Raw genomic sequence first — 18426 nt, 5'->3', positions numbered from 1 at the left:
AATTCAATTGAATTTGAAATAATGTATAAAAGTAAATAATGTTTTTAACTTAATATTCATTACGTAATCATTGAAATGTGATATAAAGTAGTTTTGATAAATATTTTTTACTATTTTTTAGGTAAGTGTACTTTCTTTTTTTAAACGGTTTTATTTATATTATGTAAAAATAAAAATAAACAAACACTAAATGTGTTACAGGAATGATAAATATGGCAAAGATACTCAATATGATCGAATCAGACTGAATGATACATATATCTATGCTGTCATATTAGGTACCTAATGTTTAATAGTAGCATAGAAAATACATGTAAATATGTACAAATATAAAAGAAAATCTATATTCTAAGAACTAAATCTTGAAATTTTCAATAGATACTCATTAATCGTAACTTGAAATAACAATAACAATGAACTTTATTTTAATCCTATTAAACAATAACTACTGAAAATTATGAAAAAAATATTGAAAAGGTTAGCCTACCTCCTGGCCTACATTTGAACCACGGTTTAGTAATAAATAACCGTGAGTTCTACTCTAGCGTCATTCTTCTACTAACAATCCTAGTTATCACTTGTGTAACTATCACTTAATAATTAAATAAAATAATAATTATTGTATTTGTATAATTTTTGTTGTTATTTTTGTTTTTATTGTGTGAGTGAATGTGATTATGTGAAAAAGAAAAAACTGTAATTCCAGTGATTTATTTTGTTTGATTTTATTTTTTTGGTAAGTTTTTTTTTTAATGAATGATATTTGTTAATTGAATAATTTGTAAATTAAGTTGTGACGAAAAACTAACACAATGTATTCAAATCAAATTCAACAGATTAGTGTTTTCGAAACTTCTACTTTACCGTAAAGAAAATAACCACCTCTACGAAATATAAACATACCTAATATTTTTTTATTCATAATAAGACGATATGAATTAAATATTTTTTATAACTGCATCACAATTTGCGTTGATTTCACAATCTATTCCATCTTTTGAAGTCGATAAAAAAGGGTTTATATTTTTATTTTTTTATAAATCTGTCAAACAATTAAAAACTAGAAAACATCCCCCTGACTCCCTGCCTACATCTGAACCGTGCTAACCTAATAAATAACGGGAGAGCAGACCCACACTCATTTCCCTGCTAACCCGACTTTACACTGCTACCGGGTTATTTTATAACTTACTATTTATTATTTGTTTTTTATTTTTCCAAGTACGAGTAAGTGTTTCTGTCTTTCTAAGTATATATAGGACACTAATGACTGAGTTTCGTAGGGCACGTTAAACTGTAGGTCCCGGCGGTCATTGGACGTCTTTGGCAGTCGTTACGGGTAGTCAGAGCTAGTAAGTGTGACAACCAGTTTTACCAAGTGGTATTAGGTTACGAAGAAACTCCAGTCATGATTCCAGTATGCCAACAGTTTTAATCGCGTCCAATGGGAACTACTCCGCGCACCTGAATAAAAATTGCTTATAGCTTTTTTCTATTAATGGGCTATCTAACACTGAAATAATATTTTCAAACCGGGCCAGTTTCTGAGATTAGCGCGTTCAAACAAAGTCTTCCACTGTATAATATATACTATCGATTTCAGTACCTAAATACTTTTCTTCATATCTCTTTAGTAAAAAAAATACCAAAATTATTCGGAAATTACCAGAATTTGTGACCAGAAAAATCTAGACCTTCAAAATAGCTAGCTATACCACCTCTGAGCTACATTCATAAATATCACCAGTAAAACGATAGCACCCCTGAGCCCTATATAGAGCGTGTTTGTTTTACGATATACAGGGTGTTCACGCAGCTCGTAAATATTGTTGCCATGAATGCCCGTTTCATTACGAATTTTGGGATGTTACTTTTTTCAAAACATTTGGTCTGGTTTTGGCCCATTTTTGTAGTAAATGAGTTGTGTACATACAGGTTCGATTCCAATGCTGCCCTTTAACTAATATTGAATTACTATGTAGCTGTATCTCTCTTCTCTCTCTGATCTCCCGGATGCACTTCTTCTCCATATCCGGATAAAATATATCCTAAATCACATCCCTGAGTGACGTAGGCCAACAGTGAAAGTTTTTTTTTTCAAATCGTTCATTAGTTTCGGATCCATCAGATTACAAACAACAAACAGACGGCTTAGATTACAAAATGATCTCATAGGTAATTTAAGACTGAAACAAAAAGCAACCGAATTCAAAGTGCTAAATACTTAGCATTCACCAATTGCATGAACGAACGTAACAAACTAATTAGATAGATAGTTAGTTAGTTAACACAAGATGTAACAGTTACCCATTTCCCACACTACTTATTGATAACCATCGCTTATGGCGTGTTTTCTTCTATTCTCAGAACTCTATGGATTCAACGCTGTGGGATTACGAAGAAATGTTTGTTTTATCTTGTTTTTGTGGCTGTTTGAATCAATTTTGATTTTTATGTCAGATCTTTGTTATGTAGTTTTACGGGAAACAAGAAAAACAGAGTTCATTTCTCATTTATAATATCAGTAGGGATTTTTTAATTGTCATAAAAATCCCAATAAGTTGGCTACTTACAAGAAATATGAAAATATTATGTTAAACTAACGTATTTTTTCATTACAATTACTAAGTGTTACGAGGATATTTATACCTAGTTGTATAAAAAGAGAAAATGTTTTTATAATTATGAAGCTAGGTTCCATGTGTTAATAAAATATCTTTAAGAAAATGTCTATCAACTTCATCTCGACGGTTTGACGTAGGCACTTAACTACGTTACACAAAACGCCATATTGAAAAAAAAACTTCGATCTAATCCCACGTAAAAACAATTTCAAAACACTCTTGAAGCTATTATCTAGTACAAAACCAGTAAATATTTCTTTTCATTCATCAAAAATCTCAACAATAGCCACGCATGCAAATGGCGGGCGTTCGCACGGAGCGCGGGAAACAATCGGGTTGCCATGACAACGCCAATATGGCGGATATGTGTGACACGAGTTCGCAAGCGCCATGAATCAAGATAACTTTGCATTGTTTTAGATTGATTGGGACGAAGTTACTATTGACGGGGTTTAGTTTTGGGTCAATTGTATGTAAATTAGTGATTAGATGGATTTTAATTACATAACTTACCTGTCGTCTCACGTGGGCAAGACGTTATAATCAGATAGGCAGAATGCAATCTTTAGTACGAGTAATATCATAAACGCGAAAGTATCTACCTCCAAAACAATTGAACATCTAAGACCTGAGAAAGGACATAGGCTACTTTTATCCGCGTGTGGGAAGTTGTTCCTTCGAGATGTGGGTGGAGCCGAGGGGAACAAACAAAAAGATTTTTTCCTTTTTTCCCCTTTTATAACTTTTGTCAAGATAACACTAATTTAAAAACAAAACAACCAAACAAGCTAAGAACCGTTTCTAAAAATAGTTCCAACTAGAAACTACACTACATATAGGTCTACCATTTGTTCAACCATCAGACCTCAACCCTTACAATTTAATTTGGGGTCATTTTATTCTGACCCTCATTAAGGTCTCCTGATTTATGGAAATAAATAGACCTACTAATACTGATCGAGACCGTGATCAGGTAATGTGGTTGCTAAATATCATGGTTGCTTGGATCTGTGATTTAGGCTTGAGGGCAAGTCACAATTTTCATATCCGTATTTGATGTATCTATAGAAACTTCTGTCTCAATTCGAATATATTCTTGAAATGAGATAAGTATAGGACTATTTCTAAAAAAGATAAAATTACTGTTTATATCAAAATCTGCGAAGCCATTTTTTTTCGATCCATGTTAGGTTCGGCTTCCATGGGTCTGTGGGCGGTGAGTTCGGGTGGCTCATCGTCCCTCTGTCTACTTAGACGACAGACCCATGTCGACGGCGCGCGTTGTTCCACGCGCTCCTCAAAGAGATGTCAGCAACCCCAGCGGGGCCCAGCAGGGCCAAGGCCTGCCGGGGCTGCGGGTTGTTCGAAAGAGATACCGCGGCCCTGGTCCATAAAAGGCCTATGACGGAACACGACGGTTTTTAGTCAGTAAGAGTCTGACACTCCCTCACCGCTGCTAACCCACAGCGGGAGGGGTCATTTGATGATTTTTGACGTCGGAAAAAAAAAAAAAAAAAGGTTCGGCTTCCAGTCTAACCGGTGCAGCTAAGTACCAGTGTTTTACAAGGAGCTACTGACTATCTGACCTCCACAACCCTTTTACCGAGTAACATAAGACAGGTTATCAGAACTACCAATAACGTCATAAGTTAAAATTATTTTCATCACTTAACCGTAATAGTTAAATTTTAACTACATTCACACGCCTCAACAAAGTTTATTGGTTTATCTCACTATAACGTAATCTAAGTATTAAGTAAAAACCTGCAAGCTTAACAATGATAGTTAACTATGTGAAAATTAGAGCTAACTGTTGTGTAACTGTGAATTTATTAACTATTGAAGCAAGAGTTATTTACTGTGTTATTTGAACTATCTTTTTCACTGAATTTTTGATTCTATGAGAATTAAAGACACTGGATGCTGTGATGAAACTTCTTCGCCCAACGATACGAAATATTATTTATACAAAAAAGGCTTGTGGGAAATCATCAAAGACCCCTCTCCGGCTGTGGGTGTAGCGTGAGGGAGTGTCAGACTTTTACTGACTAAAACCCACCATGTTCAGTTTTAGGAGAAAAGTAATGATGTTGGGCGAATCTTCTCAACTTGGGAGAAGCAGCAACTCATCTGAGGGCTTTTGACTGCTACCATTAACGGCTAGCTCCAATATTCTACACTAACTTCCGCCAGCGGCTTCGCCCACATGGTGTGTTGATGAAAAGTAGCCTATGTGTTAATCCAGGGTATCACCTACCTACATACCAAATTTCAACCAAATCGCTAAAGCTTTTTTTGCGTGAAGGAGTAACAAACATACATCCATACATTCTCACAAACTTTCACATTTATAATATTAGCAGGAAGAAGTGTCAAACATCTATCTCTAGTAATTAAAACAACATATAGATACAATATTAGGAACAGCCGTTAACCAATCCCATTATCCCTTGTTACAGATACCTACAGCAACATGATCCTCTTCCTACTTCTCTTGCTGCCAGGAGTGAGGAGTCAGGAAGGCACCAGCCCCAGACCTCTCTTCAACGCTGTTCAGTTCGTTCCACATAAGAATGCCAAGTAAGTTTCAAAGAAAGAATGAAAAGAGAGAATAAAGAAAGAAAATTCATTTGTTGAGCAATCACCTTCTACAAGTATTTTTGGTGTCTAATAATGAGTTGTAATACCCAGCTGCATCCAGTTAAGGCCTATTCAAACCTGAGTGATATTCGCTGCCGCTGTGGGTAGAGGTACATACCGCGCGGGTTTCGCTCAGGTATTCAGTATCAAGTACCGCGGCTAAAGCAACCTGAGCGATAATCAGTGCCGCTGCGGGTAGAAGTACATACCGCGCGGGAGCAGCGGCATGCATCCCGAACATGAACAGTAATATTATCGCATACCCACTGGGTTTTCCCTGCCGCAGATGGTAGCGAATACCGCTTAGGTCTGAACAGTAATATTACCACATACCCACAGGGTTTTCTCTGCCGCAGACGGTAGCGAATACTGCTTATCTAGGTCTGAATAGGCCTTAAAGGCCAAGCTCATCTCAATATAGTTTATTCATTTATTTAAATGCTTCCTGTACATACAGTGCAATGGCGGACTTAACGCCTTAGGCGTTCTCTACCAGTCTACCTTTGGGTGGCGTGGAGGTGTATAGTTGGGAACAGGCAGATGTTTTAAAATACCTTTTACACAGACTCATCCAAATAAATCAATGTTTTGCATCAGTAATTCCTAGATTTAACTTCCCAGCATGATCTTCACAAGAATCTCTGCTATTCATCAAACAAGAGCAAAATTTATTAAATAAACTATAAGTAATTACGCAAAACCGAGAATTATTATGATGATAAAGTCATATTTTAATTAAACACTGTTATATAAGGTAGGCTAAATACCTCAGCACGTGTTTCTGAATAGAATAGAATTTTATAACAATGATTAGGTGCCTATATAAGTTCGTTTCTTAGGTGATTATCACACGGTTCAGTGCACCTACCACGTGGCTTCTTTGTGAAATTTTCTTTCAAACATCGCCATTTTTAGATCGACCCACGACTAGAACCGGAGATGACAATCGCACTTAAGCTACGGGATAGTACCTAAAGTGAATAGGTCGAGTTACTATTGCAAATTGAGCATCAAGAATAACAATCATCATCAACGGCTTTTTAACTTTTCTAATGCAGGGTTCAGGTCTCTTCTCATCCAGAGAAGGAATGTTCATTAATCACCACGTTTGCTCAAGGCGGACTATTAATTTCAGACAAGTCCAGGTTTTCTCAAGATATTTTCCTGAGTAAATACTCAGTCATTACTTTCCAAAATATGGGTACTTACGTACATTGGTATAATTTAGAAAAGTTAAGATAAAGATATTATAAAAGTTAAGATAAAATAGGTACCAGAAATAGGAATTTGACACTACTTGTATAAGGCTAAAAAAAAAAGTTACCTATTATACCCTTCAAGGTAAGCCCTATGATTAGGAAGCATTTTCTCACAGCTAACATTATAAGAAGGTAGTACGTAGGCAGTCATTCTTCAGACAGCATTTTCCCAGCAATGCGTATAAAAAGTATCGCTGCTATTGTTTTCACACTTTAGCTAAGCGAAGGGCTGGCTAGATTGTTGTCTAGATAATTACACACTTTTGGCATGAAAAACAACTAGGTATGTATAAACGCAGAAAAGTACCTACATAAGTAGATACTTGTATGTTTACTATACAAGCTGTTGATTTGCATGCGTGCCATAGTCAAGGACGTGATTATACTAATGATTCTCAACCCAAATCAACAAAAAAATTGGTACGAAAATTTTTGATTTTAATTTTTTTTCGGAATTTCGTCAATGTCACCTACCCGTTTTCAAACTCGGCGCGTATGTTACTGGCCTCAAAACCGTGCTGCTCCCTCACGCAAACGCGAACACAACGCATACGCAACGATTATTCATTAATTTCATTCATAAAATTGGATTACTTCTGAAATACTACGACATTACAATGACAAAAAAAACAGTGCATATTAGCTATTTCCCGTCTACTGTAATTCCAATCGATTATTTACGTATTTTATGTCCTCCTCCTGAAGTATGGCACAAATGCAAATCAACACCTTGTATAAGAAACTAGCAAAACCCGCGACTTCGTTCGCGTGGAATAGTGACTTCCGGCAGATTTGTGGTTTTACCCATATGTTCCCGAACTCGCGGGATAGTTGCCGCTGTATGTCCGGACTAAATTTTATTTTTTGTAATAAAAACTATCCTACGTCCTTTCTCAAGTTCCAGACTATGTCTGTACCAAATATTACACAAATCGGTTCAGTAGTTTTATAGTTTAGGCGTGTAGAAAAGACAGACAGAGTTATTTTCGCATTTAGGTGTAATATTAGTTTGGATGGCTGTTCCCCGCAGTTCTAATTGCATCTCGGAGGGACTTCTTCCCGCCATCGGGTAAAAAGCATGTCTGATGTAAATCAAGTTTATGATATTACATGGTGTGATTCAAACAAAACTTAGCCTAGCTGTTACCAACAACCATGCACTCGTAGACTATTAAGAAAGTTAAGCAATGACCAATTTAAATAAGGTTTTGTAAAACGAACAGAGAAAAACAGTGACAAGCAGTATTTTATAACTAGTCAGTTGCAAACTAAAAAAAAATCCTAATGATAGAGAGATTGCATTTCGAACTTACTAAGGGCTTTTTTGCAAATTTGATGTTTCTTAAGGTTCGTTTCGAAAGGTAGCTGCCGACTGCAACTGCCGACCGCACTTGCAGCGACTGCATGAAATCAGTCGACATCTGAGAACAACTGCACGTGGTGCTGCCGCTTCAATCCAAAACGCTTTCATGTAAACACATGCAAACCAGTAGTGCAGCTGCGGTCGACTTCATGCAGTCTTTGCAGTTGGCAGTTGAGTATTGAAAACGTAATAGTAAGACGTCGCGGTGGCTGTTTTCATTTAAGGAGATCAGCCAGCTGCGCAGGAAATATTATAGTGCACGCATATTTGCTTGGACACAGGTGCTCTCACTATTCCTTCACTCTCATAGTCCAATAGGACGGCAATGCGACACGACCGGAGAGAGATCAGGCGCAGGAGCGACATTAACGTGCTCTCCGATGAAATGTACCTTTACCAATATTGATTAACGAAACATGAACATATTTTTTTAGGATACGAGTGAAACCAAGGAATCTTTCTAGGCATTACACTGTGTGGCAAAAAATAGGGTACCCCGTATTTATTTAACGACCTATTCTAATGGTTTGGGAGACCAATCTTAGAATCGATGTCCGAAAATAGATTTTTCTCTCCTAATGTAGTTTTAAGTAATGGTCAGTATGTCCTTTATAAACAGTCCTTACTATTTTGGGAGATATAAAAGGTTTTCCTGTTTTGATTAAGTAATTTATAAGTGCTTTTTATATTTGTGCTCGTGACGTGGCTCGTGCACTATGGTATATTGTGAAATATTCTTTCATAACTATGGATTTAATGTATACAAGCCGTTTTCCCGAAGTTTCACATACGTCCCGTGGGTAAAATATGTATTACTAAAATTTTACAAATCGATTCAGTAGTTTCGGATCTTTTAGAAAAAAAATCGTTTTATTATACTAGTATACAGGAATTCCCGAGTCCCGAGTTTCCGAGTCGAGTGAATTCGGGTTCAATTCCCGAGTCGGGCCGAAATCGCTTTGTGGGTTTTAGAAGACTTTCACAAAGCAGCCCGGAGCCTAGAAGCTGGTGATTGATACACCCGTGCATCGGAGAGCACGTAAATGTCGGTCCTGCGCCTGATCTCTCTCCGGTCGTGTCGGATTACCGTCCCATCGGGCTATGAGAGTTAAGGAATAGTGAGTGCACCTGTGTCTGCGCAAATGCTCGTGCACTATAATATGTCCTGCGTAGTTGGCTAATCTCCTTATATGAGAACAGCCGCCGTAGCCAATAATCGGCTAGGAGGACATCATCATCATCATCATCATCATACAGGAATGAATTTTATTCAGTGCGCAAACTTTGTCAACTTATAGTTAAATAAGTTTTATAGATACGTATATTTTTATTTTGTAGTAATTTAGTACAAAAAAGAAAAGTTATTGATATCGAAAGATGTTTATTTTGTAACCGATAGTACGGTCACAGTCGTCATAGTATGCACGGCGACAACGCGAAACCGGTTTACTGACGGAGCTCCGCTCGGCGCGCGTAAGAATAGTTGGTATCCATATTTTGCAGATTTTAGGGCGGACAAAAGAATGACAATTTTTTTTTACTGATGATGCAGATATGTTCTGTTAACGATTCTGGACTACCAGGTTTTTTTGCGCACTGCTTAAAATTCATTCCTGTAGATTAAATATTTTTAAACAATGCAATCACATATTAAGTACGTTAAGTAATGAGAAGAACAGGCCTCCTTAACCAAGACACCTCGAGTAACATCTTAGAGCGTTTTCACACTAGCGGATTTTCCGTTCGATATATTTCCACGCAGCAATGCTCGGTTCAAACAGGCGTTAATATACACGAGTGACAAAAAGCAATTGACCACGACCGGTTAATATAACGGTACGTTCTTAGCAACTTACACATTTTCTATTTCTGTAAAAACAGTAGAAAATTAAAATTACATTTCTAAACCCGGCTGTGATTCGACCCAACCTCAAGATTTTTAATTAAACGTTTTTCACAAATGAACCTAGAAATATAACAGAGGCGGAACATAAGAAGTCGTTAGCTTTAACTCGCTAAGTTTAAATCGAACGGTTAAAGCCATCGGTTAAACTCTTAGACCATATGACAACTGGAGACGCCTTCGCCTTACACTCTGGCAAAGATATGAAAGCGCCGCTCGTTGTCGTATGTTAGGGTGCGATATGAATAAATGCGAATGCAAAGCGAATTGATGGACGTACGCTGCACCGTACCGATCTACTCCGAAATCGACTGTTAGTTGTTGTCCTGTTGCGCTGCGTCGCTTCGCGTTCGCATCCAGATCTCTCATGTAGGACGCACCGTAAATGTTTCACTCATGATTATGATTGTGTTTGTCAATTTTGTAATGTGTAATAATGAGGCCAAAAGTGTATAAGTGTGCTATCATTATTTGTTTGTGTGGGATTGTTCGCATGAGTTACCGCGGCCCTGGTATACTGTGGGCTCCAGAAGAAACATGGTGGGTTTTCAAAGTCAAAGTATTTTTTTTTATTTCAAATAGGCCTATAAAAGCTCTTTGCAATTGAAAACTCTTTTTAAAAGAAAGAAGAAGAAGTTCTTTTTAATCAGTAAGAGTCTGATACTCACACTGCACCCACAGCCGGAGAGATCATTTGAAGTTTTTTACATAGAGATTTGTTCTCAAGACGGTTCCAATTATTTAAATACTCTTAAGTTAAAGCCATCGGTTAAACCAGATAGCTGCAGTATTGATTTCGCATTAGTCCGCAATTATTTCTTGTAGTATCGTTCATGGGAGAGGAAAAGTCGGGGCGATTAGTAGTACGCGTTTTATTTGTGTGACATGTAAATAAAACTTGATTGGTTTGGATTTACTACCAACAGAACAAACACAAACCTACAAATAACTATTTGAAGTAGGTGTCTGTAGAGGTTCACTATTCAATAGTTGGACCAAAGGTTAGTTAGTTAACTGACAGTTTCTTTTTTGAAGATGAACCTTGTCAAACGGCGCGGGCAGTCTGATACCACGGGATACCTGATTCGTTATATCTGTACGCTACCATTCATCTACCTACCGATTTTATAAGTCCGATCTAACTATCAGCCGACGAAAGTATGCTGCAAGCTTTTATTTACTTTCACCGATGTTTGTGGCTGTAATGAAATCTTACTACTCAAATTAGAAACACTTCGAATAGTCAGAATAACTTGCAATTCTGCAGTCATAATGTTACCTAGGCGACAATGCAATATTATTAGAATATCAATCTAATGTAAAGGTTATAAGATACATACTCCTTTGTCCTATTAGTGTACAACAAAGAAAATTCTATCTATTATATCTATAAACACTTTCAATTCCAGAAAAGGACCAATACTCTTCCCAAACGACGCGCCACCGCCTCCTCCGACCCCTCTCATCGTGACCTCACGACCCCTCAGCGAGTCCATAGCCAGGAGCGAGCTGAACCCTAACAACACTCTGACAGCACAGTCCCAGTTCCACCAGGTGTCTTTCAAGCCTGAATTCCTGGCGAGGAACAAGAATTATAAGCCGTTCACGTACAATGTGGCGACGGCTACTCCTGTGTATGATTATGGACTTTCCAAGTTGGATTATGGGAATCCGGCTGGTGGACAAAGGGATGATTTTTATAATGATTATGAGGTAAGGGATACCTGCACACTTATTTATTTTTTTACTTAATTATTCCTTAGTATGTATTTTCTGTGTATTTTGGTAATTATAGGAGAGTTTTTTAAATTGAGATTGTATGTTGAAGTATGGTTGAACCTGACCACACGTAAAGTACAGTTAAAGATGATCTAAAACAATAAATACTTTCAATATTGTTTTAAAATTAAATTTAAAAAAAAATAATAATATTGTCCTAATTAAATTAGTTGTGTACATATTTCTATATCTTTAGCTATATCTGTGTGTATAATTAAATCTACATATGAATCGAGTCAACACTTTTCCGCTAATATTGCCTGAAATATAGTTTAACTTAACTCCTAAAATAGCATTTATAAATTTCGCAAAATATGTAGGTACCTGTCATACCTATTCTCCAAGTTTTTAAATAATAAAACCATCTTCACCAACTTTATTTTCAGTTACCTAAAAACAGAGTTATCGAGTATTTAATACTGAAGCCGAATTAATTCAAAGTTAAACTTCTAAACAATACTTCTGTAGTCGATAGATATCAGATAACGAAAGATATTTTCCATTTAATAATGACAAGAATAGGCCAGTGGGCATTTAGGCCGACTCATATTTGTGCCTATTCTTTGCTCGCGGTGACTCGCCATCTTTTCTTAGTTCTAGCTCTAGTGTGGGGCTAGAAAACACGCGAATTACAAGACTATATTTTATTTATCCTACCCAAGCGATAATGAACCTTAATAATGTACTACACAGTCTATAATTCTTTCGTGTGTTTCGGAGGGCACATCTGTAGGTCCCGATTATCATTTAACATCCTTGGCAGTCGTTACGGGCAGTCAGAAGCCAGTAAGCGTAACTGGGTTGAGGAGGTCAGACAGCCAGTCGCTTTTTGTAAAACACTGGTACTCAGCTGCATTCAGTTAGACTGGAAACCGACCCCAACATAGTTGGGAAAAGGCTCGGCAGATGATGGTAGTCTACATTTCTTTAAAACTTAATTCGTCTTAACATGGTGTTGTTCTATATTTTTTAAATTACATATTGAAATTAATTAATATTTTTCAAACAGTCTTGTGTTAATATTATCAGAAACATTGGATGGAACCGATTCATCCGAAAAGAGAAAGTCTTCACAGAAGAAAAACATATGCTTGGGAGCGTCCGCTACGACAGAGAAGATATGAACAGGTTCATTCATAATTTCTGATACTTTTTAGGTGCTAGTCTAATTTACCAACAGATACAGAGAGGCGCTTTTAAATAGTGGGTTCTGGATATCATTAATTTGTATATCTTTGGCAGTCGTTACTAGTGCTCAGAAGGCATAAAGTCTGACAAAACAAGTCCTAACAAAAAGGAGCCCATTAACTGAATTAGGTAGCGAGACTGATGATGATATGACTAAACTAAAATAATTAAACGTGAAATTATTTATTATTATTATGTAGTTTCTGAACTTTGGAGCAATTTCCCGGAATCATTAGGCAGACTTGAAACTATCACAGGTTTTAAAGCAAAACCAACGTGCAGCATGGACACAACATAATTCTTCTAGTCTTCCCTTCCAAGCAGACAGTAACAAAAGCCAGTTGTGCAGCGTACATGTATTAATACAATTTTCTTCAAAATAGGACTATGAACCAAACCCTAACGCAAGAAAAACAATTCACGATAATGAAGTGAAAAGCAGAGAAATACGATATTACCACAGTCCTTACAGTAGAGAATTTTATTATTACGAAGACGGTGACCATCGTATTCATCATGCCGTAGAACATAGTTTTGAAGCTCTTGATAACGATATGGATTATATGGTAAAAGTTCTTGTTGTAACTGTAACTTTAAACTTCCCTTTTTCTAAAACAATTTGGATTCCTAGCTCCCTGTAAAATGTATTGATACTCTAACTTTTTATGTATTTCGATATAAATTTTTGCAATAAACCATCACATAAAAAAATATTTTACAAAAAAAAGGCACACTTTTCACTCAATGATAAGTGTCCAAAACGTACTAAATATAGGTAATGTTTACGTTTACTCATTGACAGCTTTTAAATCGTTGACGTACCTATTCCAAATTACCTTTATAGAAACCACTTCAATATTATCGTTTTATTTACAAGGATACTCGAAGAAAATCTAATGTAGAAAACAGAAGAAGAATTCTCTACAGGAGGCCTCAATATCATCATCACTATCATTATAGAAGAAGAAATATGAACAGGAGAGAACACCCACACATTGCTAGCGACAGAGATGTTCTAGCGAGACCTATACGCGATCCTGATAAAATTAAAACATATAATAATCAAGAAAGAAATAAAGACAATAACACTGTTGATACGACAAGAAATTTTATTGAATACAAAGATCACATTTTAGGAAGAAGTCGAAGCTATGAGAAACTCAATCGAAACAATGACAAACTCGGCGGCAATAGCCTGGAATTTTCCAAAACAAACCCCGATACATATGTTAGAAATTATAGAAGAATGCCTTCAGGCAATCCACAGCCTCTTAGAATAAGACCTGTGTTAAGCATAGAGAATAAGATCAGCCATTATGGGAAACTACGGCCTCAGGACAGTATGTATAATATGCGAGGATCAAGAGAATATAGGGAAAGAGTCCCAAATCGCAATGTTTGGCAAAGACTGGCAGATACAGATAATGAAGAAATATTTCTTAGAAGAAGGCCTTCCCATAGTCCTGAACAGCAAAGTAGTGAGAAACTTAAAGATTTACCCAGAATTAAATCTATGGAAAGCATAGACTTTCTGGATAATATTCTGAGTGAGAAAAAACCTCAGAACCCTGAGAAGGTTGAAAGGACTACTCCTCGTATTCTTGAAATGTTGAGGCAAACTGAAGCCCATACAGAAAGGATTCCAAAGAAACCATTTTACAATCCAGAAACTGGGGAAATGCTGCAGGTTTTTATAACTATTTGACATCATTAATCTATCTGGGTATCATATCTTTTTCTGGATTTTTTTGGATCCTTGATCATTCAGATCATTATCATCATCCAACTCGGGTCAGCATTCACTGTATCAACAAATGGATAATCATCAACTGTAGCAATTATCCCACTTGGTTTAGAATTTTCTTTATCATTAACAAAAGGAATTCTAAATTATTTTATTTTAATTATTATATATTTTACTTTATTATCAATGAATTAATCATCATCATTATGTTCACATGAATCATTTAAACCAGTACCTTAATTTACAGTTTCTTTTAATCTTTGTTTCTTATCACCAGCTTAAAATTAGAGAATTCATAATATTTGAATAGCTCTTCCAAATTATATTTTGAACATTTTAATTTTTTTTTTTTGTTTATTTAAGTACATAAATATTTACATATTACAATATAGATAAAAACTATCCATGTAAAAACAAAAAAAAAGTATCAAAAAATTCATACCCATCGCTGTCGACTGGGAGCGTGCCCAACACGCTGGCAGCATTACCTCGTTGGATCGCCATGCTGATCCTGTGTCCGATTTTTAAAGGTACATTTTCTTAGCAAAATCGCCGTCCGCGAACTTCGCAGCCACCCAAGAAAATGAATCCGTGATATTATTTTTTCTGTATTCACTAGCACAAGGCTGGTGATTGATTATACCGTCTATTGTTACCCGTGGACAGAAACAGGTGTGCCTGTTTATCCGGGATAACATGGGGATCATTGTAAACGGTTCGCAGCGGCTGGTTATTGGTGATTAATCTGCTAGTTGTGTTTATGTTTTTGGGGTATTCAATTGTTGGTTGTGTAGTTTTGTAACTAGAGATTCGGGTGTTAATGTCATTTGGAGCTATTAATTGTCTTTTTAAGCATATCATTGCAACTTCTTTTCAGGTTTCAAAACTGTTTTGGTGTTTACGTTACCAGCAAAACTTGATTTTAGGATCAACTAGTTTAACCTAGACTAAAACTAGTTTATATTATCAACTTTACAATTTTTTTTGTACTTAGCTATCTAAGTACTCCTATTGCATATAGATAGAACTTGTGTGGCCTAGCCAAAACTATTTTGTACTGAAATCGGGTCTGGCCGGTAAATTATAGAAACTTTTCGACAGTTCTCTATGTCCCAATTATTATAGCCAGCATATATATTTCTACCATGCCAATCCTTCTCCATGACATCTCATAGCATAATTTGTATCTTCTAGAAGGTTTGAATCACCAAATACTTTTTTAAATTACTTAAAAATATAACTTTCTTTCACAGCAACGAAATGTACAACCACTGTACGGGGTGACGGGTGGCGGCCATCAGAATAGATACTCATCTCAGCAAACTAACAGCAAATACAAGGTAGATACAGAATTAAATACTATATCTATAGGTACTACTATAAAAACTACTAACATTAAGTATATAGCCTAACGGTATAGCAAGACAAGCCCTTCAAAGGAAGCAATTTCCAACCGTGAATGATGATGAATAAATACGATTTAAAGAGGCAAAATTATGATATTTCAGCACTATAACAGACAGCAAAACATAATATTGACCGGTTATAAATTGACAATTGCTTTTAAATCAAAAGAGGATTATTAGCCCTTTAGATAAATTAGCCCTTTTAACATCACACATACCCACCACCCACCACCAAAATATGCATTCAGAATAATTGTATTTTGTTTTCAGGAATCTCCACACCACTATAACTACCCAACAAATGAGGGTGACCATGACCACAGTAAAGAATTTAATCATGTAAGTTTAACACCTCTATTTGAAACTATGTGGCCTATACCAAATCGTCCAATATTGTACCCGTGTCCTATAGAAACTAATTCCCGTACCTGGATAAAATATAGCCTGTCACCCGTGGTGTAGCTTCCAATGTTTTTTTTTTTCAAATCGGTTTCGTTTCGTTTCAATTCTCAAAAAATCCTCTTCAAACTATTCGGTACTTATCATAATATGTAGATTAACACCGAACTGCACGACAGATCAAAAACAGTACACAACTCATCCAAGTATCCTTTATTCGAGCAAAAAAATACATTTTTACAATAGCCCTAAGCCTAGCCATTATATTTGTATAAGAAAAGAATTCTATCGATATGGCTGTTCGTAAATCAATTGCTCTGATGCAGCAGGTGGGCAATACGCCAACTTCGTGTTTCAAATAAAAATCTAGGCATTGACGTGGCAATGGTAGCTGGGCAAAAGTTAGAATATGATTTTTTCTGCAGTACCGCTTTAAATGACCTTATAATTATGTTTAGCTGGATGAAAGTTAAACTGTCTAGACCAGAAGAATGTTACTTGATAATTTGGAACTTGGAAGAATTAGGAACTTTTACCACATGAGACACTATTTTTTATCCCCGAATTTGAACCTAACTACTCAAAGACCCAATCTTTATAAGTAACAGGTTCAATTAACACTATGTTTCAACAAAAATAACATGTAACACTTCTCTTTCAGGGTGAAAACTACGCCTTCTCCTACACAGTGAAAGACCACAAAACTGGTGACGACTTCTCTCACTCTCAGCAGAGCACAGGATCAGCTACCAACGGAGAGTATAGAGTTCGACTACCAGACGGACGCATGCAAATAGTTTCATACACAGCTGACGAAAATGGATATAAAGCTGATGTCAGATACGATGAACAACACAACCAAGATAATAGTATCGACATTGATGTAAGCAAAGAAAATCAATATAAAACCCATAATCTGCCAACCACATACAAACATACTAATCCTCCATATAACGACCAAGCAGTCGATACAGATTCATTAGAAAACGAAGAATATATACGTCAACACTTACGGAATAATAAAGGTATAAATATACCAGAATTGCCCAAACCTACTGCCTACAGTAATCCTCTAAACGATATTTATGGTAATCATGACAAAAACTTTGAAACAATCAATGATTATGCAAACAAAAATGATTACCAACCCTACATTAATAACTATCAAACTAAAAGTACTTACGTGGATGCAACTAAAGTAAGTATCAATGACAATGGAAGTGGTGGTTTGACTGATAACAATAACGAATATTTAGAACATTATAATGAGAAATTCATTGAAAGAAACGACAAAGCGCCAAGGACTAAAGATGAAGATTATTTCAAATTCTCTCAGGAATTACCGTCTAAAGAGCTTATGGATTATTCTTCGGAACTCAATGACCCTTATCAGCCTCATAAGAGCAAATTCTCTGCTTTCGGTAACCAGGATGCAAAAACAAATGTTGTACCATCTTATGATGACTTAAAAGATCTTTTTGTTACCAATCCCAACGGTCGTAGAAATTCGCCTTCTATCGCTACTACTGCTAGACCTCTCTACGATGTAACACCAGTTGAAGTTGTTGAAATAACACCGAAAAAAACTAATTTGTACACTAACATTAAGAATATTGTTACTCCTACACCTTATTCTTTTTCTACGGTATCTCCGACAACGCCTAAAAGTTATTTACTGTCTACTATCGCCAATTTGAAACACCAAATAAACTTAGCTAGTAAACCTGTTTTGTCACATCAGTTTATCAATAAGATTAATAAGTATTTATCATATAAGTAAAATATAAAAAGTCGACTTTAGTTTTTAGGATGTATATAATTTATTTTTGTATATTAAAGTTTAGTTGAAGTTTATTAATTGTTTTTCTTTCATCATCCTTTACCTAACCATCTTTTCCATCACGGGGTTATTTGAAAATGAATGGTAGGTAAGCATGAATCGAATGCCTATCGGATTTCAACAAGCCAGCTACGAAATATCACGATAATAGCTTTTATACACAACAGTTACCATTTCAGTTGATTTAACCTACAGAACATACTATTTCACGCAAAAAAAAGAACTTCTTAACCCTAAACAGTTTTTTCAAGATCTGCCAAATTCTTTCTCCATAAACATCG

General features: G+C 36.0%; 1 protein-coding gene across 2 annotated transcripts; it reads left to right on the top strand.

Moving 5' to 3' along the window:
• The first annotated feature begins 554 nt into the window (after positions 1-554).
• LOC124643140 lies at positions 555-18159 on the top strand. 2 transcript variants are annotated; one of them, XM_047182008.1, is made up of 9 exons: positions 555-736; positions 5084-5204; positions 11199-11502; positions 12598-12696; positions 13140-13322; positions 13634-14443; positions 15754-15840; positions 16177-16245; positions 16967-18159. In XM_047182008.1, exons 2-9 carry the CDS (start codon positions 5098-5100, stop codon positions 18083-18085), a joined length of 2778 nt encoding a protein of 925 aa, XP_047037964.1. In that variant the 5' UTR covers positions 555-736; positions 5084-5097; the 3' UTR covers positions 18086-18159. The 2 variants fall into 2 exon arrangements, with proteins under 2 accessions (XP_047037964.1, XP_047037965.1); XM_047182009.1 differs by lacking the exon at positions 13140-13322 and having other exon boundaries at positions 556-736.
• The last annotated feature ends 267 nt before the right edge of the window (positions 18160-18426 follow it).

This window comes from Helicoverpa zea, chromosome 26, assembly GCF_022581195.2.
Source record: "Helicoverpa zea isolate HzStark_Cry1AcR chromosome 26, ilHelZeax1.1, whole genome shotgun sequence".
Lineage (NCBI taxonomy): Eukaryota > Metazoa > Arthropoda > Insecta > Lepidoptera > Noctuidae > Helicoverpa > Helicoverpa zea.
This window is presented reverse-complemented; position numbering and strand designations above follow the sequence as displayed.